This window comes from Zea mays, chromosome 6 (genome assembly GCF_902167145.1).
Source record: "Zea mays cultivar B73 chromosome 6, Zm-B73-REFERENCE-NAM-5.0, whole genome shotgun sequence".
Lineage (NCBI taxonomy): Eukaryota > Viridiplantae > Streptophyta > Magnoliopsida > Poales > Poaceae > Zea > Zea mays.
Genome location: NC_050101.1, coordinates 113886587 through 113910991, shown reverse-complemented (window position 1 = coordinate 113910991; position 24405 = coordinate 113886587). Strand labels below are relative to the sequence as shown.

The 24405-nt window shown below is 49.6% G+C and overlaps 1 protein-coding gene and 1 pseudogene across 3 annotated transcripts; one reads left to right on the top strand and one right to left on the bottom strand.

Moving 5' to 3' along the window:
- Positions 1 to 1636: 1636 nt before the first annotated feature.
- On the bottom strand, positions 1637 to 3530 carry LOC109939369 (pectate lyase-like; annotated as a pseudogene).
- Positions 3531 to 16834: 13304 nt separating this feature from the next.
- LOC100279849 (Protein NRT1/ PTR FAMILY 4.6) lies at positions 16835 to 23814 on the top strand. 3 transcript variants are annotated; one of them, XM_035959536.1, is made up of 4 exons: positions 16835 to 17129; positions 17292 to 17412; positions 19051 to 19268; positions 19852 to 23814. In XM_035959536.1, exon 4 carries the CDS (start codon positions 21976 to 21978, stop codon positions 23476 to 23478), a length of 1503 nt encoding a protein of 500 aa, XP_035815429.1. In that variant the 5' UTR covers positions 16835 to 17129; positions 17292 to 17412; positions 19051 to 19268; positions 19852 to 21975; the 3' UTR covers positions 23479 to 23814.
- The last annotated feature ends 591 nt before the right edge of the window (positions 23815 to 24405 follow it).

Here is a 24405-nt window from a genome sequence, read left to right as displayed (position 1 = left end):
AAGTGGTCGAGGAACAATGAGGCCATAGTAGCCCGAACTCATCCGCGACGTGATCTTTTTACGACCGAGCGCAATCTACTTCCCTACGGCACGAATCACGGCGACCGGCGTGAATCCGAGCGCACGGTTCACCGGCGGCAAAGTTATCTGATCCTGGGATATTTTCAGTACGGTACCATTAGAAATCCTATTCAGAGCTTCTGTCTGATTAATTTGCAGGACTCATATCTCGGATTTTTGTGTGAGAATTTGTTAATCTTTCTGTAACAAGTTTGTAGCTCAACAGTCCATCTTCAATTCGACTATAGCAACTATCCTTAATCGAGCACTAAATCTTACTCAAACTTGATCCCAAAGTTTGGCCAATGGCACTGGTGGCCATGTTTCAGTTTTAAAAATTGACTGACAGCCCAACTTTGTGCTTATTTTACTCTAATTTCCATTCAGCACCAGTGCTTAGTCACTTAATCAAACTTATTCTTCTATGATAGCTCTACAACTTTGCTATATTGACTTTGAGCAAAAACTTCAAGAATCCTGAGATGTAAGGCCCCAAAGTCAGCCTCAATCAACTGGTTTTGGACTTAGACACATGAGATACATATAGTGGCTTTTTGCAAATAAGCCCAAATCTCATGGTTTTATTTGTAAACCCTAAAATAGGTAAACCATATGACTAGAGGTGCCCTAATACCTTGGTTTTTGCACTTGGGTCCAAAAGTGTGCAACATTTACATATAATCCCCTAGGGTTTCAACTTAGGGTTTTTAGTGGTCCTTTTTAGGGTTCTGACACTTCTAGGGTTTGAGTGTCACTTAAGTCCATTAATGGTGATATCTCATGACCATTTCTAATGAGTTTTGAAGTTTTTCTCTCACTTGGGCTTTATTAACACTTCTAAGCCCAGTTTAGGGTTAAGTACCCTACCCTAGGGTTTCACTCATGACCAGTCACATCAATACAACTTGTTTGAAATTTTTTCCTAGTGAATGCATTCTAAGTGTAACAATCATATGATATGATAATGCTCAAGTTTTAGTGGCAGTAACACTAGGGGTGTTACAAGCCCCGACACCGACCCGTGCAGTGGCTATTGCACGTCCACGAGTACGTTTCACAGCATGCGCTCACCATTGTTTTCACCGTCGTCGAAGTCCCGCTCGTCTTTCCGGTCTTCGCCATGTTCTTCCTCCCCATCCTGCTGCCCCGGCTCACGGTTGCAGCTGCGAGCCGACCGACGCTCGTCGACACGGGTGCAGGGCGAGTCGGTCTTGCTCTTGGCCTTTCTCCGTGCGTGCCGCCGAGGAGGACACAATATCATTGTGAGCTGTCGCAATAAAAAATATTGATGGATAGTTTACGTGAGTATTATTGTGAGCCGTCGCAACGCACGAGCAACACACTAGTACGCCTTAAAATCAGGGTTGGTCTAGGTAGATTCATGCTTCTTGTCCAGTCTTAGGTGGGTATGTTTTATGTTAATTTTGGCTAGTGATCTATGAAGCCATGGGTTGGTAATATTTTTAATAATACGGCGAATAGGGAATCTGAGTAAGATTGATGGTTGGGTATGAAATAGGAAACGGTAAAAATAGACATTAGTCGACAAGAAAGCAATTAATTCCGGGGCTTTGGATATGTGCATCTTTTTTTCGAGGAGCATTTTCTTTCTACCTCTCTTTAGAACCTCTTCACAGAATCACAGTAGACAGACGCGTTCTCTGGTCTGTCGCGCTTTCAACTCCCCTGTTTCTTACAAGGAGACCGGCGACATGTCAGTATGTTACAAGCTTCAGGATCGTTAATCAGAGTCGACCCCAAAGGTTTCTTAACGATCAGTGCTAAGTACATGCGGCCGGGAACCAACCAATCCACGTGATGAAATTAACGCTTATAGATCTAGTTGTCTTGTCTCTGCAATGAACCGCCTCTGGCCTGTCTCAGTCGTCCCCAGCTGGTAGGTGTGGCTCTAGCAGGGCTCGCCGGGCCGGCAGGCGAGGGAGCCGGCGTATCGCGTGAGCCTGGTGACGTATGACCCAGGCTTGGGCTTGATGAGGTCCTTCTTGTTCAACTGCCTGTTGATCTGGCCGGCGGTGACGGTGAAGTAGGCGCCCTCCATGAAGAGGTCGTTCTCCGAGTGCCACGCCCAGTTCTTCCACTCCGACTCCGGCGCGTCGTGCTGCTTGGTGACCTGCTTGGCCGCGAAGTTGGGCGGCGCGATGTAGCGGTTGCCCTGGCTGATGATGGTGGGGGCCTTGCTGCCGCCGATGGCGTACATGAGCCAGTGCGTGTAGTCGTTGACTCGTTGTTGACCACGTGGAAGAAGCCCCAGCGGCACCTCGGCATCCTCTGCACGAGGCCCCTGCCGAAGTGGTTGAAGGCGATGGTGATCTGCATGACTGCATGACCTGGTCCTCGGGGTGCTTGTCGCTGGAGCTGAAGAGCATGACGGTCGTTGTGGTTGGTGAGGTGGCAGTTGGAGATGGTGACCCCGGTGGACTTGGCGATGACGTCGATGAGGCCGTCCTGGCAGTTGGAGAGCGAGAGGTGGTCCAGCCACACGTTGGTGGAGCCGAAGACGGTGACGCCGTCGCCGTCGGAGACGATGCGCCAGCCGAAGTGGTCGGCCGAGTCGCGGACGTAGCCGCCGTTCTTGTTGGACGAGACGATGTCGTTGATGTGGATGTTGTGGATGATGACGTTGTTCACGAACTGCACCGTGAGCTGCGCGCCGTTGGCGATGCGCACCTGCGCGCCGCGCCCGTCGATGGTCTTGTCGCCGCGGATGATGAGCTCCTCCTTGAGCGTGATGATCATCGTCTTGGCGAAGGTGATCCACAGCGGCTCGATCTGGATGACGCCCCACCGCAGCGTGCCCGGCCGCGGGTTCACCACGTCGTCGTCGGTGCCGTCCGTCACCACGTAGAACTTGCCGGCCAGCCCGCCGGTGGTGTTGCGCCCGAACCCCTTGGCGCACCGCGCCAGCCGCTTGCGGTCCGTCGCCCAGTCCTGCCGGCATCGCCAGCACCGGTCGATCGGGTTCGTCGCCGTGCACGGCCCGCTCAACTTGCTCTTCTTCTGCTCCATCATCTCCCGCCTCGTGCTCGTGTCCTCCTTCTCGATGGATCTGCATGCATGCAGCACCGCACGCACGCATTATTCAACTTACGTCCTCGATCGTGCTCGTGTCCTCCTGTACATCATGGTCTTCAATGTTCTAAGCTGGATTCTTCCATGGCGAATTGAAGGTGAAATGCAAGAAGTGAGATGCATGGCCCAGCAAACGAGGATGGGAAGGAAAGGCTTGCCTGTGGACGGCGCGGTTGAGTTGGTCGGTGACCTCGAGCGGGTCATGCTTGTATGTGGCCTCCGCCGCGGCGTCGGCCATGAGCTTGCGCTGCTGCCAGTAGTCGTCGAAGTCGCCGATGTTGGCCTCCGACGCGGTCGCGGACAGCAGGAGGAACACGGAGTACAAGACGAGAGAGCATGGTGTGCTCCATCGGAACCCCTCCTCCATGGTTGTTGTATACTTGTATATGTATATATCTATTTATCTAGCTAGTATATATAATGACTCCAATATTATTTCTTCACGAAGAATTAATTAATCAACGCTACCCACCAGTGGGCCTCCTCCGACCTCTATATCTTTCTAGGTATATGAAGGTAGGACGGCGAGCGCCATTTCTCGATCGTGGCGTCGAGGAAGGAGACGAACGGCTTGTTCGCTGCGGCTTGCTGCGGCTGCAATCCGGCTGCGGCTGCGGCTTCTACAGTATTTTTCTCTCTATGGATTGCAGCTGCAGCAGTCCAAACAGCTGCAACAGTGTCGGCTTGCAGCCTGCCGAACACGCCCGAATATATAACGTCCCGGCCGGGCCTCACGACGGACGTGTGGTAAAATTAGGGAGCGATATGATGGTGCGAGGAGGGAGGCAGGCCGCCCGAATTTTTTGCAGTTTGACCTTTTCTCGGAAAAAAATCATGTTTGGACCCTAAAAAATTTTAATGTCATTTTTGGACCCTTTGCTCGGCGTCATAGGCTATGGCGCCGAGGTACGTGTTGCGCTGGCACAAACAGACGTCGTGGCGCTGATGTGATACCAAGCTCGGCGCCATGATCTATGGCGCCGAGCTCTATTTTGTAATCATAAAGCCCTCTAGCTTAGTTGGTAGAACACAAGGCTCTTAGCCATGTGGTTTTGGGTTCAAGCCCCACCATGGGTGTTTTTAATACTTTTTGTCTTTATCACTGATTTGTTTTTTTTGTTGTCCAAATTTTTCGTTTATCCAGTTTTTTGGTTGGATAGCTTTGGTATTACAAGGCCATTAAACCGTGGCGCGTTGTTAAAATAAAATAAAACAATATAATATACTTAATATGATCTACCATACTACAAGGCCGACCATTGGTACACGATGATTTTATTAGATGTAATAACAGGCATGTTCCGTCTTGATTCATGTATGTTATTTTCTCTATTTTAACAAATTACAAAACATTTTTAGTTTTCATAAAATATCTACATACGACCATTTGGTGTTTAGCTTAATCGCATGGCCTTCATTCGTATATGTATTTGTAATTAAGCATCGTACGTTACGTGTGCATCATATATGTCGTCCTAGCAGCTTACTCTTTGCTTTGCTTGACCATATTAGGTCATATGATGACGTTAACTCTTTGAGTATAGCTTCCTTTAAACACTACCGGAATTTGGCTCTTTGCCGAGTGTCATATTCTTTGCCGAGTGTTTTATTTCGGGCACTCGGCAAAGAGCTCTTTGCCGAGTGCCACGTAAAAAACCCTCGGTAAAAGAAAACACTCGGCGAAGAAGCTCTTTGCCGAGTGTTTAGTTTTGACACTCGGCAAAGAGTTTCTTTGCCGAGTGTCTTTTTTGACACTCGGCAAAGGGCTCTTTGCCGAGTGTCACAAATACAACACTCGGCAAAGAGCTCTTTGCCGAGTGTTTTTTCTCCAACAATAGGCAAAGACAATTTTAAAATCACATTTTAAAGTAGTAAATTAATTCAAATGAAAAAGTTTTCAACTACAAATTTGTATAACTCATCATGATGTACAATTTATATATTGAACATTTCTTCATATGACAAAATAAAAATAAATTTGTTCATAAAACCTATATCTCTCTCGTAGTTTATGAAACTACGAGAGAGACGTATAGAATTTCTGTATATTGTTAGAACCATCATCTGAGATAAACAAATTACCAAACAACCAAAATAAACTTTGTAGATCTTGAGAAGTTATAGAAGTTTATAGTTGACAACTTTTTCATTTGAAGTCATATTGTCAACGAAAACTACGTCTAAATTTAAAAAATTTAAAATTTGAATTTTGAAAACGTCTTCGAAAGGAAAAACCACCAACATGAAAGTTGTAGGTATTGAAGAGTTATGAAACTTTGTAGTTGACAATGTTTTAGTTTGAAATCATCTTGTTATGCAAAACTATGTTTGAATTTTGAAATTTGAATTTTTCAAACTGTCTCGGATGGAAAAACCACCAAAATAAAAGTTGTAGGTCTTGAAATGTAATGAAACTTTGTAGTTGACAATTTTTTGATTTGAAATCATCTTATCATTGAAAATTTCATGTGAAGTTTTTAAATTTAAAATTCAAATTTTATAAACGGTCTCGGATGTAGAAACTATGAAAATAAAACTTTTAGATCTCAAAAAGTTATGCAACTTTATAGTTGGTCACATTTTCAAATGAACTCATTTAGTGCCTTAAATAATCAAATTACTCTCGATTTGTTATAGTACATGGGGAATGGAAACGTAATATAAACATAATTGGTGTAGTAGTGTAGTGGTTTAGCCACTGGCCCCGCCGCCGCTGCTCTTGCCACCGCCGCCTCCGGTGCTGCCCACGCTGCTGCCGCCCTTGGTGCCACCCTTGCCGCCGCTGCCTCCGCCGCCGTTGCCGCCATCACCGTCGCCGTCGCCACCGTCGTCGTCGTCGCCGTCGTCGTCGTCGTCGTCATCTTCGTCCTCGCCGCCGCCCGAGTCCTCCTCGTCCGAGGAGAACCCAGACTCATCCGAGCCCTCGAGCCCGGAGCGCTCGACGGCCCGGATGTACGTCCAGACCTCCGCCGCAAGCCCCTGGGAGTCGTCTGAGTCATCAGACGACTCACGCAGGGGGATGGGAGCCGGAGACCCCTCGGACTCAGAGGAGAACTCCTCCTCTGAGTATTCCGAGTCACTGAAATCATCCGACGGAGGAGTGGGCTCACGCTTGCGCTTGGTACCCTTGCCCATGGTGGAAGCAGACAGAGGGGAGAAGAAGGACGCAGTAAAGAACAGTGAAGAGATGTGAAAAAACCAGAGGAGCAAGGGCGTTATTTATAGAAAGGAAAGGCAACCGCTCACTTCCAACCGCGGTCACTGAACAGTCGCAAAGCATTCAATAAGCACTCCCACCCATCTGAAGACACGTCAGACGGCGGACGCCGTTTCATGCAACACTACACCCATTGGGACTCCAGTCAACAGCGCAAAGGATATGATTACACTAGCCGTCCCATCACATTACTACTCAGAAGTAGCCGGCTAAAACACTCAGCGTACCAAGCCGTCCCTTGCCCACACCCATTGGGGAGGGGACGCCCAGGAATTATCAGTATATTTTTCAAAACGGTCACATCCGTGCAGGGCATGCAGTAAATACTTCAAGACAAAAATAAGATATCAGTAAGGATCAGAGGAAAGCCAAATATAGCCAGCAAAAGTACAAGATATGACCGACAGAAGCGATGTGGGGACTAGACAGAGAACGTCCATCAAACGTCCAATCAAGTTGCAGAAGCAAATAAACTGCAAGATATGGATGGATTGCAAACTCGGCTGCTAAAGACAAAATATATGCTGACCTCTGCAGCAAAATATTGATGACATAATGCTGACCTCCAAAGCATAATGCAAATAACTTCATGCCAAATTCTACAAACGAAAGATATGATTTTCAGCAAAGAGGCACGAAAGGAAGACCTTCGAATGGATTATCCTTAAAAAATCCATTTGAAGGTCGGGGGCTACACCCATTGGGTGCACCTCCGGTGCACCCCATGGATTATCATTCTAAACCGATATAGCGCCGACTTCTAAGGCGTGGGACAAGATTGAAAAGACCAATTCTCAACCGAGATGCAGGAGCGCGAATGGAGATAATCTTTGGGGAAGACCTTCGAGTAGATTATCTTCTAAAATCTACTCAAAGGTCGGGGGCTACACCCATTGGGTGCACCTCCGGTGCACCCAATGAAGTCCAGAATCCTACAATTCAAAATGCCGACCTCTAAGGCACAAGCACAAAACTAAACTTCGGTCGAACGAGTGATCGGAGCAAGAGAAGACAGCAGGAAGTCATTTTTCGGACCTTGGATCTTTGAGTTGATTACCTCTAAATCAACCCAAAGATCGGGGGCTTGTGGGGGATAGATATCCCCCGGGTCCACTAAAGAGATAAAAGACCTCACGAAAGGCCCAAAGGCCCAATAAATCGTAAGGTCGTTCTTTCGTGGGCCTGGGGAAAGACAATCAACGAAGCGGAGAAGACGTAAGACTAGATTGGAGCAAACCCGGACGGCCCACAACGTTGAGCGAGTAAATCGCAACAGAGACCCGACTTTCCCGTGCTGAAGCCCCCATGCAACAGAGCCATGCGAGGATAAGTCGGCAAGGGTTACGTAGGGATAAACTCGAGAAGTTTACTATCTTTCAGCTACTTGTAGCTATCATATCCACATGTACTGCCCCACGGTCGAATATATAAGGCCTAGGGGGCACCCCTTCAGAACGATCGACCCTGTTTTACTTAGCCACCCACGTAAACTCTCTGCGCCCTCTATCCAGAGAGCCCTCTTGTAACCACGCTCATATACTCACCAGGACGTAGGGTGTTACGCACTTCTAAGCGGCCCGAACCTGTAAATCTTGCCCATTGTCCCTCGTGCGATCGGCACGAACCATTTTGCTACAGTCGTCGACACCGTCCTACTCCTAAAAACACCTTGAGGGGCAACCCCGAGTGTGCGGTCGGACCCAAAACACCGACAGTGGTATAGGAGGGTATGCGCGAGAGAGAGGTTGCGAGTTCGAATCTCACCATTTACAAAACATATAAGTTTGATTCAAAATAATAGTGAAAAATGATAGGGCAACGGGTAAGGTAATAGGGTAGGGTTAGAGAGTTGTTTCTAGAATTTAAAAAATGTTTTGCTGTTTTTTTTATTTTTTCGATTCTTAATTTGCCGAGTGTTTTTCTTTGCCGAGTGTTTTTTGACACTCGGCAAAGTCTTTGCCGAGTGTCCGAAAAAAGCACTCGGCAAAGAACCCTTTGCCGATGAAATCTTTGCCGAGTGTTCTTTGCCGAGTGTTACACTCGGCAAAGCCTTTGCCGAGTGTAAAATAGCCTTTGCCGAGTGTCTTAGACACTCGGCAAAGAACGCGATTCCGGTAGTGAAAGTTGCTTGCCCCATATATATTATTAGTCTAACTTACACGGCAAGCTCCATCGCACGTGTATATATAGTTGCACCTAAACGCATGAGACATATAATAATCACACACTATATTATTATAATATTATACCCCAGTAATATATATATATATATAGAGTTACATATTATAAAATTAATTATGTCATAAAGAGTCTAATAATACTGGTGATATTCCTTTATCTTATCTAATTAATGTACATAAAATCTGAGATATTGACACGGAGAACACGCTAGAAAAAAAACCGAGAACACATTTATAGATGCATGCATGTATGTATTCGTATGCATGCCTATCTAAATAGTAGCCAAGTTGTGCATCTAGATATAGGTCGTATGTAGATATTTTATGAAAACTAAAAATGTTTTGTAATTTGTTAAAATAGAGAAAAATATCATACATGAATCAAGACGGAACAAGCATTTTATTATGTCTAATAAAATCATCCTGTACTAATGGTCGGCCTTGTAGTACGGTAGGTCATATTAAGTATATTTTATTTTAATGACATACCACGGTTTAACGGCCTTGTAGTACCAAAGCTATCCAACAAAAAAAAACTAGATGAGAAATAAATCTAGACAGACAAATCAGCGACATAAACGAAAAATCTGGACAACAAAAAAAATAAAACAGTGACAAAGACAAAAAGTATTAAAAAACTCCCACCATGGGGCTTGAACTCATGATCATAAGGTTAAGAGTCTCGCACTCCACCAACTGAGCTAGAGGGATTTATGGTTATAAAACTAAGCTCGGCGCCATATATCATGGCGCCGAGCTCGGGACCACGTCAGCGCCATGTCGTCCGGGTTGTGCCAGCGCAGCACGTACCTCGGCGCCATAGCCTATGGCGCCGAGCTATGTTACCTCGGCGCCATAAGCTATGGCGCCGAGCAAAGGGTCCAAAAATGACATTAAATATGTTTAGGGTCTAAACGTGATTTTTTTTCGAAGATGGGTCAAAATACAAAAAGTTCGGGCAGGCCGCATTGTTAAGCGAGCGAGCGAGCTAGGTAAACTGCGGGTGGTATAGCTTGTGCCTCGCCCGTGGTGTTGCTATTATTGGTCGATCGACATGCGCTAGCTGCTTCACATGCCGCAAAGTGTTAAGTTTGTGATCTAAATTTTAGATAAGAGTCGAGTTGGTGAACGAAGCCGAGGCTCATCGCCAGGTGCGGGAGGTGGAGCCCCCACTATATATATATATGTATATATATATATATATATATATATATATATATATATATATATATATTATTGATCTTAATTAAGGTTTTGGTCTGTGTCATTATCTTTACTCCTCTTTTAAGCTGTCGTTTAAGGACGACGTTCTATAAACACTCCACATTATAGTGAATGTTTCGTGTAGCTGGTGTCCGTGGTTTTTTCCCTTCGTATTGAAAGATTTTCCACGTAAAATCTATGTGTCATGATCTATGATTTGTTGGTTGATTACTTTTTTTATTTTGCCTTCCAATTATGCTAACATCAAGAAAGATGGGACAACATTTCACGCGGAGTAAAATGCATCAGCGATCCTCGAACTCAAAATAGGTTCTCTAGCTTAGTTGGCCCATATAAAACCGTACAAAACCATAATTGCTCAAACTAGATATCGACAGATATCGACGTGACGTGTCATTTGAATAAGAGCTAGTTTGAAAACTTAAATCCCCTTAGTATTTCTGTATTTTTTCTAGAGTGAGAAATCCCTAGAGATGTATTTAGTTCTTTATGGGACACAACGAGAATTGTTGCCATCCGCTAGTCTTAGCCGTTTTGCCTGTGACACAATCCGTCTGATTGGTTGTCCGTACCGTTTCGTCCCCGCGCCACCATGTATGTTGACTTTATCTGAGCGCTTGTGTCGGCGTTTCGAGACCGGAGGGTCCCTGGACCGACGAGCGAAATGTCGCCGTGTGCCCCAGCCCAGATGGGTCGGCGCGAGACGGAGCGCGAAGGGGGGAGGCAGCCGGAGACGGGCGTGAGAGAGGTGGAAATCCCGCGGCCTTCGTGTTTGTCCCGCGCCCAGGTCGGGTGCGCTTGCAGTAGGGGGTTACAAGCGTCCACGCGGGAGGGGGAGCGAGCGGCCTCACGCGAGCGCCTGTCCCGTCCTCTTCCCCGCGTGGCCAACCTTCTCTAAGAGGGCCCTGGTCCTTCCTTTTATAGGCGCAAGGAGAGGATCCAGGTGTACAATGGGGGTGTAGCAGAGTGCTAACGTGTCTAGCTAGAATGGCAACGGGTACAAACCCGCTGGGTTTTGCCGTCCCAAACCCGTACCCGTGAAAAATATCTATGCCCATTTAAAAACCCATACCCATGACGGGTTTGAGATTTTGCCCAAACCCGTACCCATCGGGTTAGTGGGTACCCATGGGTTACCCATGGGTTTCATCTCCAATATACTTCTTCTTCTCATAATCAATAAGTATCGTAATGATTAATGATATCATGATCCAAAATCTATGTAATGAACAACGAGTTCATGATTTGGTATAAAAAATATTAATAGAGGGAATGAAATACAAATAATAAGTTGTATAATTAAGTGACCTTGCACTAAGTTATCCATCCACCACATATATAACGCTAGTAAAAACTATAATAGCAAGCAAGCAACACTCTCACCGACTATTGATACATTCACCAATTGATAAAAAATATGAAGTAAATAAGGAATAACAAGTTCTTTGTTCGTTTATAAAATAAAATGACAATGTGCACTAAGTTTGGTCGGGTTTAAAAAACCCACGGGTTCACGGGTTTGGGTACTATAGGAACAAACCCGTACCCATAAACCCGTCGGGTATAGATTTATACCCATTAACAAACCCATGGGTATGAAAATTGACCCAAACCAGTACCCTAATAGGGTAAAAACCCACCGGGTTTCGGGTTTCGGGTACCCGTTGCCATCTCTATGTCTAGCGGAGGAGAGCTAGCGCCCTAAGTACATGCCATCGTGACAGCCGGAGAGGTTTTGGCACCCGGTTCGTGTGGTGCCGTGGCCATCGGAGGAGCGCTGGAGCCTGGCGGTAGGACAGCTGTCGGAGTTGTCGAGTCCTTGCTGACGTCCTCTTGCTTTCGTATGGGGGCTGAGAGCCGCCGTCGTCATAGAGCGTGCGGGGCGCCATCATTACTTGTCTGGCGGAGCGAGCCAGATGAGACGCCGGTCTTGTTCCTCGTAGCCTGAGTCAGCTTGGGGTAGGGTAATGATGGCGCCTCCTGTTGACGTGGTCGGTCCGCGCCCTAGGTTGGGCGATGTGGAGGCTCCTCCAAGGTCGAGGTTGAGTCTGTCTTCCGTGGCCGAGGTCGAGTCTGAGCCTCTGGGTCGGGCGAGGCGGAGACCGTCGGCTGAGGCCAGGGCTGAGTCCGAGCCCTGGGGTCGGGCGAAGCGGAGTTCGTCGTCTTCCGGGGCTGAGCCCGAGTCCGAGCCCTGGGGTCGGGCGGATCGGAGTTCGCCGTCTTCCGGGGCTGAGCCCAAGTCCGAGCCCTGGGTCGGGCGGAGCGGAGTTCGCCGTCTTCCGGGGCTGAGCCCGAGTCCGAGCCCTGGGTCGGGCGGAGCGGAGTTCGCCGTCTTCTGGGACTGAGCCCGAGTCCGAGCCCTGGGTCGGGCGGAGCGGAGTTTCCTAATGTGCCTGAGGCCGGGCCTGACTGCCTGTCAGCCTCACTCTGTCAGGTGGCACAGCAGTCGGAGCGGCGCAGGCGGCGCTGTCCTTCTGTCAGGCCGGTCAGTGGAGCGGCGAAATGACTGCGGTCACTTTGGCTCTGTCGACCGGAGGACGTGCGTCAGGATAAAGGTGTCAGGCCACCTTTGCATTAAATCCCCCTGCGATTTGGTCGGTTGGTGTGGCGATTTGGCCAGGGTTGCTTCTTGGCGAAGACTGGGCCTCGGGCGCGCCGGAAGTGTGTTCGTCGCTGGAGGGGGGCCTCGGGCGAGACGTAGATCCTCCGGGGTCGGCTGCCCTTGCCCGAGGCTGGGCTCAGGCGAGGCGTGATCGAGTCCCTCGAATGGACTGATCCTTGACTTAGTCGCACCCATCAGGCCTTTGCAGCTTTGTGCTGATGGGGGTTACCAGCTGAGAATTTAGAGCCTTGAGGGTACCCCTAATTATGGTCCCCGACAGCTTGTTTGATTGTCTGTACACAACAAATACAAAACAAGCTATTTTAAAGCCTTTTGTCTGTATCCGCTCCTACGCCCAAAATGGTCGTATCCAGGCGCCTAGTCTCGCAAGAGCCTCAACACGCACACACAAAAACGAACCAATCAGCCGGAATAAGACTTGTCTCATCCTCCTCGCCGCTAGCTCCACCTATGTTGGCTTCGACATCCCCTCCACCCCTGGCAACAACCCTAGCAAGTGACTATTGGGATAAAGGTCAGAAGAAAGATGGTTCTTTTTAGTTTGCTTCTTGGATATTCTTTTTTTAAAAAAAGAATAGGAGATTATGTTAAAGCTAGAGCTCTCTGAAATAGATGTATGAGACCCTAGCTCTATGGTGGAGCTGCTCCATAGTAGATCTAGATGAATATAATGGTATGAATAATATGTTTTTTAACCAGAGCTCTCCTAAACAATCCCTTGGCCATGTGTTTCGGATTTTATTTTCGAGTACATACTGACAGCAAATTACTGTTGGCATTAGACATAATCATGAAATAGTGTTTCGAAAAATTTAACTCTTTATAATTATAAGATAATATATACTCCCATAGATATTACTACTTACATTGGAAATTGTGATGTGATGCCACACATATATGTGATAAGGGAGAAGTAACTTGTGAAGAAAACTACAGTGATGTTTTATGATGTGTTCTCCTGCTCTGCCTAAAAATAGTTGCCTTTTCAGTTTAAGCATTTAAGAAAGCATAAAATTAGGTTCTATCCATTAATCATTTAATAATATAGTATGAAAGGATCACGATGCCCAAGAGGGGAGGGTGAATTGGGCTTTTCTAAAAATCAACACTAATTAAAACCTAAGCAAGAGCCCAACTTCACCCCAACAACTAGCACTAAGAGAACAATACTAGAAATACAATAATGCTAAGACAATACTTCAAAAACTTGCTAAACAAATACACAATGTAAAATGCTTGAATTAAGTGTGGAATGTAAAACAAGGTTTAGAAGACCCCTCCAATTTTTCCCGAGGTATCGAAGAGTCAGCACTCTCCCCCAGTCCTCGTTGGAGCACCCGTGCAAGGGTATCGCTCCCCCTTGGTCCTCGCAAGAACCAAGTGCTCACTACGAGATGATCCTTTGCCACTCCAGCGCGGTGGATCCCTCACGACCGCTTACAAACTTGAGTCGGGTCACCAACAAGATCTCCACGGTGATCACCGAGTTCCCAACGCCACCAAGCCGTTTAGGTGATGCCGATCACCAAGAGTAACAAGTCGTAGACTTTCGCTTGACCAAGAGAAGCCTAATGCAAGTGGTGTGTGCTCTAGGTGGCTCTCGCTAGCGCTAATGAGGTCCAAATGCGGGATTGAGATTCTCTAATCACCTCACTAGGCTTTGTGGTGCTTGCAATGCTCTACCAAAGTGTAGGAGTAAATGTGGGCAGCAAGACAATGAATATGGTGGGTGGAGGGGGAATAAATAGCCTCACCCACCAACTAGTCGTTACCAGCAATCTGATGCGCATGGGCGCACCGGACAGTCCGGTGCGCCACCGGTGCGCCAACGGTCGACTCCAACGACTAGTTCTGACAGCTAGCTGTTGAGCAGATGGCACACCAGACAGTGAACAGTCACGGTCCGGTGCACACCGGACGGTCCGGTGCGCTGTCCGGTGCGCCACTAAAATTCAACTCTCAAACCCTGCGCTCTCGGGTTTCTGCGAGGGGGAAAGACCTTCCCCGGGCCAACCTGGCCCCACCTGACAGAGGGCGCACCAGACAGTCCGGTGCACCACAAACAGAAACCCTAATTTCTATTTTCTGCTGTTTTTCAAATCGGTTTTCGTTGTAACTCGTGAGTATGTTTTAGAGTGACACCTAGCACTATATATGAGTGTGAGTATGCACCAACAGTACACTAGAACTCTCTTGGTCAAACTACTCATCGACAACCCCTCTTTATAGTACGACTAAAACAAAATAAAAGACCTAACTATATCACGAGTGTCTGCAACTCCTTAACACTCGGAATACGAAGACCTTCACTTTTTGTTTCGTCGCTTTAGCCGTCGCTTCAAGTTCTTATCTCCGGGATTGTTTTCACCGTTGTAGTACATCTACCTGTAATGCGACCTAACTTACCATTTGTCTCTGCAAAACACACGTTAGTCACATATAACATTAAGTTATCATTAATCACTAAAACCAACCAGGGGCCTAGATGCTTTCAGAGTATAAAACACAAAAACATATATGTTCTATTGGCTAACTTGATGTGAATGCGGGTTTGGAGCCAAGAACTACGATTGGAATCCTCATTTGTATAATGTTGGAAAACGTGGAACCACAAAAGCTAATGATTTGTATATGTGGAACCATCGAAGACTTAATTATTGGCAGCTACCTATGAAACGAAGAGTCTTATCTAGTGGAGCCATAAAATGCTTTACTAGCACTTATAGGATTCAGAGAAAAAAGATGGGAAAAACAACTCTTAATTACGGGTAGATATCGAGCCAGCTCGGCTCGTTATGTCTCGACTCGTTATGCCTCGTTACTGTAACGAGCCAGCTCGGCTCGTTATACTAACGAGCTAAACATCTGGCTCGACTCGGCTCGTTAGAAAGCTCGAGCCAGTTCGTTAGGCTCGCGAGCCATACAACTAAATACAAAGATCTATGTACATAAACATATATATAACCGAAAAATTATATTTTAAGTATTTAACACTACAAACCCAATACCTTTATAATATTATTATCATATCATTGTTCTAGCTTCTAACTTTTAATATTAAATTAAATAACCAAATATATATTAACTTACAAATTTATAAACCCTTATTATAATAAGATAGCAACAAGCATCATTGTAAAAGCAATTCATCATCCATTCCACAAACATGTAACATTTCATTGCACAACACTAACATCATATGTTGCTAGAAACAAAGTTCACAAAACAATAATCAATAATCAAATATTAAATATGCAATGTAGGTATGTAGTCATGCAATAATGCAAATATTTAAGCACATGGCACATCCACACATGACCATATCACAGATCATAACTACGATAAAACAATACTATGAGAGATGAGACGACATCAACGACTAGACAAACTTGTGTTGTGGCTTAGCTCGTTTGGCTCGCGAGCTAGCTCGCAAGCTAACCCGAGCTGGCTCATTAGAGAATCGAGCTAGAATGCTAGCTTGGCTCGCTACAAAATTAAAACGAGCCGAGTCGAGCCGAGCTACTAATGAGCCGAGTCGAGCGAGTTATCGAGCCACGAGTATTTCGTCAAGCCCTACTCTTAATACAGCGACACAAGTAGTATATGGATAGTAGATCACAGAGAAGCCGAAGCTAGATATGCTCCTTGTGTCCTGTTTGGGAGGGCTTCATTTTTAAAAATTACAGTTTCGATTTTCTAGCTTCACCATGAAATAGCTTCAACATATTAGTAATACAGGATTCAAGAGTATTTGATTTGCACATAAACTTTAGCTTTTGCAATACAATTAATTTGTGCGAGTTTCTTTAATTACCCTTGATGATTAACGGGTGAAGAAAGAGACATGAATCGATAGGTCATGTAACCAATGTCATGGTGGGTAATTTTTGTGCAACTTTATGAGGAGGTATAAAAATAGTGTTTTGAAGCACCTTTTGAGGAGCTTCAAAAAAATCATAAAACTCACCTCTAGTTTTAGTTTTTTTTTAAAAAAATAGATCTCGTGGAGGTGGACCCGTTTAGATAGAAGAAGCTGAAATAGACATAAAATTGTTGACCTAAAGCTTTTCTAAACATACCCTTAGGTGCCGTTCGGTTTTCACGGAACGAAAGACTAGAACAATTTCTAGCTGGATTTCTTCTCTAAGGTATATAAATTTTGATTATCTAAAACGATTCTAAGTCCATTATTGAATAAACGAACAAGTCCTTGACTGGCTCTAGATAAGAGAGCAACTTGTTAACATGAGGCGTGAGCGTGAGACGCCACCGCACTGTCGCCGCCGTGCAGGCTCCAAAAGATTTTTGTACGTATTTTCCTTTTCAGACTCCGGCAAACAGAAACTCATGTTTTCCCTAGTTCTGTGGGCATCCTGAAGTTGACGTCCCGACCCAGGGCAACCCTTGCTGCGTTGCCGCGTTCGCGTCCTTCCTCAGCAGCCCTGTGTCTGTGTGCTGGGCCGGCGGCGGCGAGTGTGTGCGATGCGGTGACCCTCACGCAGCCCACGCCTGACGCCTCCAGGGGACAGGACGGGCCTCTGCCTCTCTCTCCTTCACCTTCACTTTAAAATACACCAGCCCGCGGCTCCTCAGCGCTCTCTCTCGCTCTCGCTCTCGTCAGGCACGCACGCACGAGTGAACACAGACGCGATCTCCTGCTCTCTGCCTCCCTCGTTCTCCTCTGCCCGTGCGCGCTCCAGGGCACACACGTACGGAGCGTGCGAGCACCGTCATGGTGAGTTCCCTTGGCCACGACTTCCGTCCCTCCGTACGCGCGTCGTTGCCGCCGGGCATTTGTTCGCTAGCGCCATCGTCGGTGCCGGTTGCCCGATCACTCTTGTACCGTTGCTGATCGGATTATTCTTGGGCGTGGTCGTGCTGCCGTTGGTCGTTGCAGGAGGAGGACGGCGGCGGAGGCGCGCGGCACGTGGAGCGGTGGGAGGGCTACGTGGACTGGAGGAACCGGCCGGCGACCAGGGGCCGGCACGGCGGCATGGCCGCCGCCTCCTTCGTGCTCGGTACGTAAGCGACGATCGGCCGCCGCCTGCCTGATCTGCTTCCAGATCATTATTATTATTATTATTCTACTAGAATAGAGCTCTGTTGGTTGGTTGCGGCCGGGCCCGCCCCCCCTGGGCGGGGAAAAGGCAAGCGGCAGCGCGAGGGAGGGAGGGAGGGAGGGAGGGAGGCCTGCACGACGGATCGAATAGGATGCCGGTGCCCTCCATGCACGGAGCCCTGGCCTGCGCAGCGCAGCGCAGAGTGGAAGCGGGGCCTGGTCGCCTGAAAGCCACGGTGTCAGGGGCCGGTAGTCAGTGTCCCGGCTTAGTCCCACATTGGCTAGCCAAGGGGGCCGTGGGCAGCTTAAAAGGGAGAGTCCCCCTCCTCTCATCAGCCTGGCTTTTGGGATGTGAGTGGTGGGCTCTCTTGGCTAGGCCGGTCCACGAGCGCATGAACGCCCGAAGCTGTCGAGTGTGGGCTGGGCCGGGGGTTGGACGCTGACATCTGGTATCGGAGCCCAGTTTGGCCCATGCCTGCCTTGGGGGGCTTCCCAAGGGGGGTGTCCCGGCTTAGTCCCACATTGGCTAGCCAAGGGGGCCGTGGGCAGCTTAAAAGGGAGAGTCCTCCTCCTCTCATCAGCCTGACTTTTGGGATGTGAGTGGTGGACTCTCTTGGCTAGGCCGGCCCACGAGCGCATGAACGCCCGAAGCTGTCGAGTGTGGGCTGGGCCGGGGGTTGGACGCTGACACACGGCTTCCATTCCCCTCTGCTGATCTGCGCTAGTTTCTTCTCCTCCCTCCCACGGCCGGCCTTGCAATCTGCTTTCGTCCGACTCCGACAGGTGGTGGTCGACGACGTGCCCTTTCTCGGCCTCTCGCTCGCTGCACTCCTTTTTTTCGTCCCCACTGGGCTCCATTCTCTCCCTCCCTCCCTCTCCTTTCGCTCCCAGCTCCCTTTCGCATACAGTTCCTGCCCGTGCTCCTCGCCCGCAACTTGCCCGCCCCCGGCATGGACTGCTGGCTCGTCGATTCTACAAAGTGGTGGGCAGAGCTGAGCTGGTGGTGTCTGCCCCTCTGCCCTCGTCCCGAGGACGGGTTCCTCTGCTGCTCGGATGTGCCCGCCGATCTGGAAGCTTCTCGCTGCAGACAAGTTCCCCGCGGACGCCATCGCCACGGTTGCATGCGCGAGAGGGAAAGGGAAACTAGTCTGTGTTGTCTTGTTGAGTGCTGTCATCGTCAGGCTCCTGACGAGAGGGGGACGGGAAACTATTCTTGTTTTTCTCCGTCTCCTCTGATCTGATCTGGTCTGGTGACGAGAGCGGTTGGTTGGAGACTTGGAGTGGAGCTGGAACTGGAATGGATGGGGTTCCGTTCCGGCGTTGAGGCGCACCGCAGAGATGAGTCCGTCGTCCGTTCGTCCCCAAAACCCGCATTAAAACATGGCACGGATCGCAAGGCACAAATGGGTCGCGGAGTAAAATTTGGCCGGTACGCATCGGGAACGCGCGCCACACAGCCCGTCGTCCGTTCCTACATAGTGTTTTGATGCGACTGCTTTTGTCTCTCTGTACTGCACTTGACAAAAATCACATGATTAATTAATAAACTGCACCGTGGCAACTGATATATATGATGATGTGCATGGTCGGACAACAGTGGTGGAGGTGCTGGAGAACCTGGCGTTCCTGGCGACCGCGAGCAACCTGGTGACGTACCTGATGGGGTCCATGGGCTACTCGCCGTCGCAGTCGGCCACGGCGGTGACCAGCTTCATGGGCACGGCGTTCCTGCTGGCGCTGCTCGGCGGCTTCCTCTCCGACGCCTTCCTCACCACCTACACCGTCTACATCGCCAGCGCCTTCGTCGAGCTCACGGTACGCGCGCGCGTCGTCATAACATAACGTCCGTGCACGCACACTACTACTACTACCGTACAGAACAGTAGTGTACATACATACTCCTTCCTCTACATCACCACTCTCGATCTTACGTGCGTGCGTGCTGTCATGCAAATGCATGTGCCTCCTTTCTATATACGTCACGTTACATGTCCTGCTATATATATATATATGCTGTCCATCGTCTGTTATTAATTGTCATCACGTCATGGGAGTATGGGACTGGGCATGGCGCCAGAAATAAATGAACAGTAGTATGCCCGCGTACACGGACCCCTGTTCCAGGCAGGAGTCGGGGTAGTATAGTAGTATTACGATGTTTCCTGATAAAATCTATGGGTGGGCCACCCGGTTCCCTGCACGGCAGCTGGATACACAAGGGGCTTGATTGGATAGCTTCGCGCGTATGGACAGGCTAGGCACGCTCTGGTCGGCTGGATACCGTAGTTTTGGGCATAGGGACGGATGTAGGTTAATAATCTTAAACAGCGTGTTTGGTAGACTGGGTGAATAGAGAAATTGTACCCGCAGAGTTATAAAGCAGTGTTTGTTTGGTTAGCTTCTCTATGCATCCCGGCTCTACTCGAAGCGACCGCAGCCAGGCTTCCGAGCAAAGCTCGCGGCGAGCGTACGGGCCCAGCCAGGCTCAGTACATGCAACGGCACGTATACCGAGGTATGTTTTTAGTTAGTTTTTTTGTTATATCTTCTAATTAAAAGATTTAATCACCGAACAAATTTTATATTTGTGTCCCCAATATTTTTTCGATCAAAACTAGACCATATATGCTATATAATATTTAAAATTTTATTTGTGCATTCTTCACTAGTACATGTTTTGATACATACAACCAAACACTGTCTCAATACCGCCAGATTTAATTGAGCCAAGTAACCAAACACTAAACCTTTGCATACACTCAACCAGGCTATATATAGCCTGGCTGACTGATGCGAGCCAGGCGGACCAGTGAAACGAACCAATCACGTGGAAAATGATTTGTTTTGCATTTACTCATGCAACCTGCGTCTAACACGTACAGTCAACCAGACATAAACTCAAACAAAATCAACACATACGATGGTCCGAGATAAGTTGATATGAGCAACCAATCAGCCGTGATATTGCAGCTGTGCCACTGCCATGGCCATGGGCGGCATACGCATCAGGTCCAATGATTGGTGCTAGGACGCCAAAAACAAAACGTAGGAGGCCCCGCCCAATGCAAGGTGCCGTGCCAATCCTCGGAAGCCATCTCATTCTGAGTAGCCCAGTAGTACCTGGAGGCCGGCGTGCGGGCCCATTTTGTGTGGGCGGTAAGCCGGTAAGGTTCGGTGGCGCCGACCACGCTAATCTCTACGTTCTACGCGCCTGGCCCTGGCGGTGATGAAAGACAAGAAAGAGACTGTAGTACGTACGCTACGCGTCTGTCTCGTCTAATGACGACGGGTCCACCAAGGATCAACGGACAGGGACAAGCGACGAACGAGTAGGTAACCGCCGTGTCCGTGCGACGGCAGAACGTTCTGGAGGGCCTTGCCGTGGTCCGTACCGAACAAAAACCTGGTCACCAGACACGTGTAAATCACTCCTACCTAGTACCAGAATATCTGTGATGCAGGCCCATTTGGTGGTTGGTGTACTAGATTTCTTCGTCAGTGTAAAGAAATCCGTACATCTGGCACGTCGAGACAGACGCTGGCAAAGCCGAAAGCCCCAAGCGTGACGCCAGGGCCCGACGTGCGGACGCGAACTGCCGCGGGCCCGCGTGTCTACAACTTCATCAATCGTCGGGAAGATTCGGGCCGGGGGCACCGCCTTCCTGCTGCCGGCACGGGCACGCGGAGCGAGGGTGGGCAGGGAACCATATGTTTAATGTGTAGATATACTCATATGGACTCCAACAACAACAACAACAACAACAAAAAAAGTTTCATGCTCATTAGATCGTATATAAGTATAATATGACCAACTCATAGTTTTATCTAGGTTTATCTATACTCAGACATACATGATCCATCCAACGAGCATAAAGTCTTTTTTTATTATAATAGATAGCGCATGCGCTATTAGAGTAAAATACGCATGCCTTATATATGAGCGTCTGACCGTCTGTGTTCCGGCCATTCGGACTTCGGAGCCATGCAAACGTCTCACCCTGGCCCGTACGGTTCGTAGATCGTAGTCAGCAGCGCTGACAATTACACACATAAAGCCCAAGCCCGCGCTTAACCTGATTCTATTTGGCCGATCAAAAGGATGCGTGGGACGACGGGTGCCGGAGTCGAGTCGGTCTCCTCCGCTTGCTTTGCCGCTCGGCTCACCGCTCACGGGCGCAAAGCGACGCCGCGCACGGGCGGAGCCCGAGCTGTGGCGGCCCCGTCGCAAGTACGCAGAGCTTTTGTCACTGTCGCCTGATATTTACCCAATCATTCAACATGATGATGGATCGTCTCTTGACATGATGGGTCCCTTTTGCTTTTTATATTAGGCAACAAAAAAAAACACAAATTCAGAGAAAATAAACTGCACAGGATTCACACCAAAATTCGTCATGTCAGAATTGGGAATGCGTGTAGAATTTCGGCCCGGCCCAAAGCCAAAGACAATGGGCTGCGGATGCCTACCGAACTCTTTCTGATGGCTAACTTAATCTGCGGTGCATGTCTAAATCATCCCTTCCATGGCGCGCGCGCAGGGGTTGGTGATCCTGACGGTGCAGGCGCGCACGCCGTCGCTGATGCCGCCGCGGTGCGCCTCGCCGGGCGCGGGCGGGGCTGCGTGCGAGCCCGTGTCGGGGGCGAAGAAGGCGGTGCTGTTGGCGGGGCTGTACCTGACGGCCCTGGGCGTGGGCGGGATCAAGGGCTCCCTGCCCTCCCACGGCGCGGAGCAGTTCGACGAGCGCGCGCCGCGGGGGCGCAAGGCCCGCTCCACCTTCTTCAACTACTTCGTCTTCTGCCTCTCCTGCGGCGCCCTCGTCGCCGTCACCTTCGCGGTATGGGTCGAGGACAACAGGGGATGGGAGTGGGGGTTCGGCATCTCCTCCGTCGCCATCCTGCTCTCCGTCCCGCTCTTCGCCGCGGGCTCCAGCCTGTACCGGAACAAGCTGCCCACGGGGAGCCCGCTCACAACCATCGCCAAGGTCCTCGCCGCCGCCGCGCTCGCGCGGCGCCGCGGCGGCGGCGGCGGCGGCGCGCAGAGCTCCAGCAACGGCGCCGTCATCGACCGCGCGCCCAGCCCCGCGGGGAGCGCCGACGACATGGATGAGTACTGCAAGTCCGGGGACATGGAGGAGATCTCGATCTCCGACGCGGCGTCGCCGGCCGCCGAGCCGTCCCGCGAGCTCGCGTTACTGAACCGCGCGGTGCAGTGCCAGCCGCCGCGGCACGGCCGCCGCCTGGCGTGCACGGTGCAGGAGGTGGAGGACGTCAAGGTCGTGCTCATGGTGCTGCCCATCTTCTTGTCCACCATCATGCTCAACTGCTGCCTGGCGCAGCTGTCCACCTTCTCGGTCGAGCAGGCGGCCACCATGGACACGCGCGTGGGGAGGCTCACCGTGCCGCCGGCGTCGCTCCCCGTGTTCCCGGTCACGTTCATCATCGTCCTCGCGCCCGTCTACGACCACATCATCGTCCCGTTCGCGCGCCGCGTGACGGGGACCGAGACGGGCATCACGCACCTCCAGCGCATCGGCACCGGGCTGGTGATGTCCGTCGTCGCGATGGCCGTGGCCGCCGCCGTCGAGGTGAAGCGCAAGGACGTGGCGTCCAGAAGCGGGATGCTGGAGGACTCCGGGAAGCCGCTGCCCATCACCTTCTTCTGGATCGCGTTCCAGTACCTGTTCCTGGGGTCCGCGGACCTGTTCACGCTGGCGGGGCTGCTCGAGTTTTTCTTCAGCGAGGCGCCGCCGCGGATGAGGTCGCTGGCGACGTCGCTGTCGTGGGCGTCGCTGGCGCTGGGGTATTACCTCAGCTCGGTGCTGGTGTCCGTCGTGAACAGCGCGACAGGCCGCGGCGGGCACCGGCCGTGGCTGCAGGGCGCCAGCCTGAACCACTACCGCCTCGAGAGGTTCTACTGGGTCATGTGCGTGCTCAGCAGCATCAACTACCTCTTCTTCCTGTTCTTGGCCGTCAGGTACAAGTATAGAAACGCGGGGGTCATCAAAGTGATGAGGACATCACTATGAGTACGACTACACCAGCAGCACCTCCACATCAAGCGCCACTTCCTTCATTAGCTGGGCCAATCACTCGGGCCCGTGCCAGAGATCTTAACTTCGTCATGCTACTGAAGAATGAGGGCCCAGAAGAATAGACGACCAGCCCAACTGCGGCCCATAGTGGACGACCTAGGGTTGGCCGCCCCTAGGGGCTGCGCCCCCTCTATTTATCCAGGAGCTGCGCCTCCTTTATTTTCGAGTTTTGTTTTACGTTAGCCTTAGCTACTCTCGAACACGCGCAAATCTGCGCTGTCTTCGTGTATTCAGAACTCCACCCTCGAGTAATAGATTAGATTGCTCGCATCTTGTTCTTGTTCGTTCTTCGATTGCGCACAGGAAACGATCTTCGTGATCAGGCCGATCTCGCATCAGCAAGGTCAGTAACCACAGGGAGTTGGTTCAGCGATTGCATTGGCGCCTCGGGCTTGCTCGTCGTAGTCGGATCGCAAGGGTCATCTTCCGCCAAATCGAAATTATCTCTACTCGCCGAAAGATCGGGCACCTCAACTACATCAATTGGTATCAGATTTCCAGGTTGATCGGTGAGTTTATCGAGCGTTTTTTTTCCTACAGTCCACAAAACCACATAAAAATTCAGGTTAGATCTTATCCCAGCACCCTTTTGAGCCTCGCACTTTCTTTCAATAATCTGCATTGTTGAATTTGTGTGCTTTCGCGTTTCCTTGTTGCTGGTTGCATTGTGTTCTTCCACCATTCAAACCCTAGCGCCACCACCATCTCCCGTTTGATCACGCCACAAATCGAGTCAACATTGTTTCCTTGTTTTTCTCCTTCGGTTACGTCAAACAAAAACAGAAAAAACAAGCCGAGTCAACGGCCGTTTCCTTGATTTTCTCCTTCGGTTACGAAAAAAAAACAGAAAAAAAAATAAAC